At 33.0% G+C, this 4,046-nt stretch overlaps 1 protein-coding gene across 1 annotated transcript in view; it reads left to right on the top strand.

Annotated features, from left to right (window-relative positions):
• Positions 1-802: 802 nt before the first annotated feature.
• LOC101511736 (uncharacterized) overlaps positions 803-4,046 on the top strand; it is a 4,896-nt gene continuing 1,652 nt past the window's right edge. Inside the window, exons 1-5 of the mRNA XM_073364157.1 lie at positions 803-1,224; positions 2,133-2,250; positions 2,653-3,023; positions 3,531-3,644; positions 3,978-4,046. Of these exons, the coding sequence (XP_073220258.1) occupies positions 866-1,224; positions 2,133-2,250; positions 2,653-3,023; positions 3,531-3,644; positions 3,978-4,046 (1,031 nt within the window). The 5' untranslated portion in view covers positions 803-865. The remainder of the gene's footprint in view (positions 1,225-2,132; positions 2,251-2,652; positions 3,024-3,530; positions 3,645-3,977) is intronic.

Below are 4,046 nucleotides of genomic sequence, written 5' to 3'. Positions count from 1 at the left end.
TCCTAGATGCAATACTCGATTGGTCCATGCTTCAACAAATCTTTCCTTATGAGGATTCAACCATGTATCTCTGACGTAGTCAAAGAAAATAATATTATCGACACGTGTTTTCTCAAACATTTGCAAAAGTTTCTCGTAGTTCTTCTCTTTAGAACAATAAACAATTTTCCTCCATAACTCAAGAATGGGTTCTTGCTTATCTTTCTTTAATATATATTGTTTGCATTTGACTCCAACATTTTTGTTAATATGGAGTTGACAAAGTAAATTTGTTGAAGATGGAAATACAACTTTAATTGCATTCATTAAAGTAAGTTCTCTGTCAGTCACGATCACCTGAGGAGATGAGGTGTTTAAAACAAACAACTATTTGAAATTTCCAGTGAAGAAATATTAACTATCGAAAATTTCAAAAAAATTGAATTTTTCAGTGAAGAAATATAACTACCGGACATTTCAAAATTTTGAAATTTCCAGTATTGTAAATGTTACTACCAGAAATTTCAATGAGCAAATTTCCAGTATTACAAATACCTACCAGAAATTTGGTTACGAAATATTAACGGCCGAAAATTTAGTTGAGGGGTGAGATTTTAAAGTAATTTTTTTTACTATTCACTAATAATAATATTAGATTTTTAACAAATTGTGGTACAAAAGTTAACTTTCAATAAATCTGAGAGCGGAGTATTTTGGTATAAAAAAAAAAATTGATAAAACTTCCATTTTATTTTTTTTTTAAGATTAAAAGGAGTGGAATATAAAAGGGGTGTAAATAGTAAAAGTGTTATTATCATCTCCTAGTATAAAACCCTCGATAAACCTCTCAGTCACAGTGCTAACAGCAGCATTTGGAAGAAGAAGAATGTCAAGTTCAAAGCTCGCACTGTACGGAACCTCACTGTTCCGTATCCCTCGAATTCAAACTCTAACTACCACCAAACTCAATCATCATTTACTCTTCCTCAAACCCATACCACCACTCCGCCGCCACGATTCTTTCTTCTTCTCCTCCTCATCCTCCTCCTCTTCTTCCTCCGCCGCCGCTGCAGAAACTCTATCTTCCGTCAACCATCCTTGGCCTGAATGGATCTCATTCGTTGACCGGTTGACCACCAAAGGCTATATCTCTAAAACAACTGAGGATGATAGTGTTTACTCCAACATCAATCTCTTGAAGGATCCTTCTCTTAGCTTCGCTCGTGACCGTTATGACCTTTTCAAGTTCGTTTTCGTTATTTTTATTTTCTTTCATTTTAATTTTAATTTCAATTACTTCATTTCATATCAAATTAATTAATTGGCCATCACATACTCTAATTCATCAGAAATTTAGGTTACTTTCTTTTTTCTGTGATGAAGGAAGTAACTATTATTATTATTATTGTTGTTGTTGTTGATGATGTAAGGATTTGTTTGGATAAACAATTTAGAGAGTGTTTGTTACTGTTTTTTTTTTAATCCCTTTGACTTTTCATCTGTTTGTTACTGCTTCTGGAAAAAAAGTTAATTTGAAAATAATCTAAAAATTGCTTCTAATGATAAGTTGACGAGAGTAGCTTCCCATAAAAATCATTTTCTTTTTTAAAACTGATTACTGTGGACAAACACAAAAACAATTTTTCTTTTCTTTAAATAATCTCTAACAAATCTCTAAATTATTGAATGTGAAAATCATTCTTTTAATAATTTGGAACAAAAGGGCCCTTAGTTGTTGCACTTTACAAATAAAAAAAGTATGTATGTATAGACTATTTTTACGACAAAAGATAAAAAAAGTCAAACTCTTTTCATTTATAATTAAGCTATAAACTATTTTCATAAACTATCCCGGAGAGTTTATGGAAATAAGCTTAAAATAGTTTATAGATATGTCATAAGTTGTTTTTAATTTTTATAACTTCTCCTAAATAGTCTCACAACTGCTTATGCTAGTAAAAATACCAGCCCTAGATTACATGCTAAGGATTAGCATTTATTTAACTTGTTTTCTGTTATGCAAATTCATATTAATTTAGCTTGATTTCTTTGTTATGTAGTGGTGTGTTGTGTTTTATTATGCACATTGCTTGTTGTGTTATGCATATTAGCATTGATTTAAATTGTATTGCTTGTTATGTTGTGTTATACAGATTGCTGCCATTGGAAGATATTCAAGCAGTTGTTGAAGGAGGATGTCCTAATCTTCTCCGTAAATCTGTTAATTCGGCTAAACGGCTAAGAGCTCATCTGCGATTAGATGAAGGAGATGTACGTGTATTGTTTTAGTTGTTATTTAGTCTATAGAAGTATTTATGTCTCAAAGTTTTGGTTGGTTTCGATTTGAAAGTAATATTAGTAATACTTAATAAGAGAAATGCTAGCAAAATACACTTTGAGATGCACGAGCGCTCTTTGTTATCTGATAAAATACTCAAATCTCGTGCTGACTATACTAATGGAGAGTGGACTTGGATTATTTAGTGTGGTTGGCGTGGAATTTTACTCAAATACTAAATTGTATGATGAAAAGTGATGATAAATAATATATTGCTAGCACTACTTGAATTTAAAATGCAAGATATTCAATGTTTCACGAGTTTATGATATTTCATTATGTCTCCTATTTGAATTCGAGGAGATGACGATAGAAGTTTGCTTCTATCCATCCAGGTTTGTAGTGCTTGCAATCTGCGAGACTCATGTGACAGAGCTTATGTGATTGTAAAGGAATCTGAAGCCGATGCCCGAACTGTGGATATAGTGCGGATACTTTTGTACTATGCAATAGATCCACTTGTTCTTTCTGGAGGAGAGAAACCACCAGGCCGAGAAGTTATCGAAACATCTGCGAGAAAACTTCTATCTCAGCTGATAGAGTTGAGTGAGTCATCTCCGGCTCCTGCTCCTCTTCCTGCTCCTGCTCCTGGTCGTTCAAAGTCCACTGCACAGGATGCTGTTGGAAAAGTCCAACCTCTAAGTTTTAGGGCTACTATGATGTCTAACCATGTTGAGATGAAGAAAGGTGACTGGATGTGTCCAAAGTAAGTTATATTAACTCATGAAGAAATATTCATAGCTTGTGTAATAATTTCTGCAAGTTCAACTTTTTATTTTGAGTGTATTTTCAGAGTTTGAAAGACATTGTTAATGTGCAGAACTAAAGTTTCTCCATTCATTATCCATTTGTCTTTAGAAATGAAGCAAGTGATCCATCATGTATCAATTCATATAGATATAAAATTATCTCTTGTAAATGTGCAGTGAGAATTATTACCTTTTGTTCCTGTTTATTATAGTTTATTTTCTGTGTGATGTATTCATTCAGAAGTATATTTGACTGGTGGATGGGTGGTTTTGTTTTAGATGTCCTTTTGTAAAAAATACACTTGCTCCTTCTTTGCCATGGATACCAGTCATTAAACTTTCCATAATTATTCTTGTGTTAATAGAAGTGTTCTGTCTCTTGACATCTATAATTAGATGTTGGCTATTGAATGATTTGATTTGATCCTAATAGTCAGCTCCTTTTCCCCCCATATTTTCTGCAGATGCAATTTTATGAACTTTTCTAGGAATATCCAATGCTTAAATTGTAAGGATGATAAGCCGAAGGATATTAACCCTCCTATGGAAATGAAGGAAGGAGATTGGACCTGTCCCGAGTAAGTCCTCTATTTGCTCACTAGCTTTTTCTCTTAAGGCATTTTAAATTCCTACATGTGATTATCAGCTTCCTTTCAAAAGTATGATAATGTTGGTCAGTAATATAATTATATATGAAGTGCCTCTTGGCTTCTTCTATGAGTTATTGCTTCACAAGCTTGCTTTTCAAGCTAACTTGTATCTTCAAGACAAATAACATTTTGAAGATTTTTCTCCTATTTTCCCCCTATGTTATCCATATTCGTTTTGTCATCAATTACTCGTGTTCAGTTTTTCCGTTTTTGGTTTCTTTGGTATGCTGAGTTGCTAACTGCTCTTTGGTTTTGCTACAGATGTAGCTTTTTAAATTTTTCCAGAAACATAAGGTGTTTGAAATGCAAAGCAGATGGGCCCAAGAGCGT

The sequence above is a fragment of the Cicer arietinum genome, chromosome 8, assembly GCF_000331145.2.
Source record: "Cicer arietinum cultivar CDC Frontier isolate Library 1 chromosome 8, Cicar.CDCFrontier_v2.0, whole genome shotgun sequence".
Lineage (NCBI taxonomy): Eukaryota > Viridiplantae > Streptophyta > Magnoliopsida > Fabales > Fabaceae > Cicer > Cicer arietinum.
Note: the sequence above shows the minus strand (reverse complement) of the source record. Positions and strands in the feature narration are given on the sequence as shown.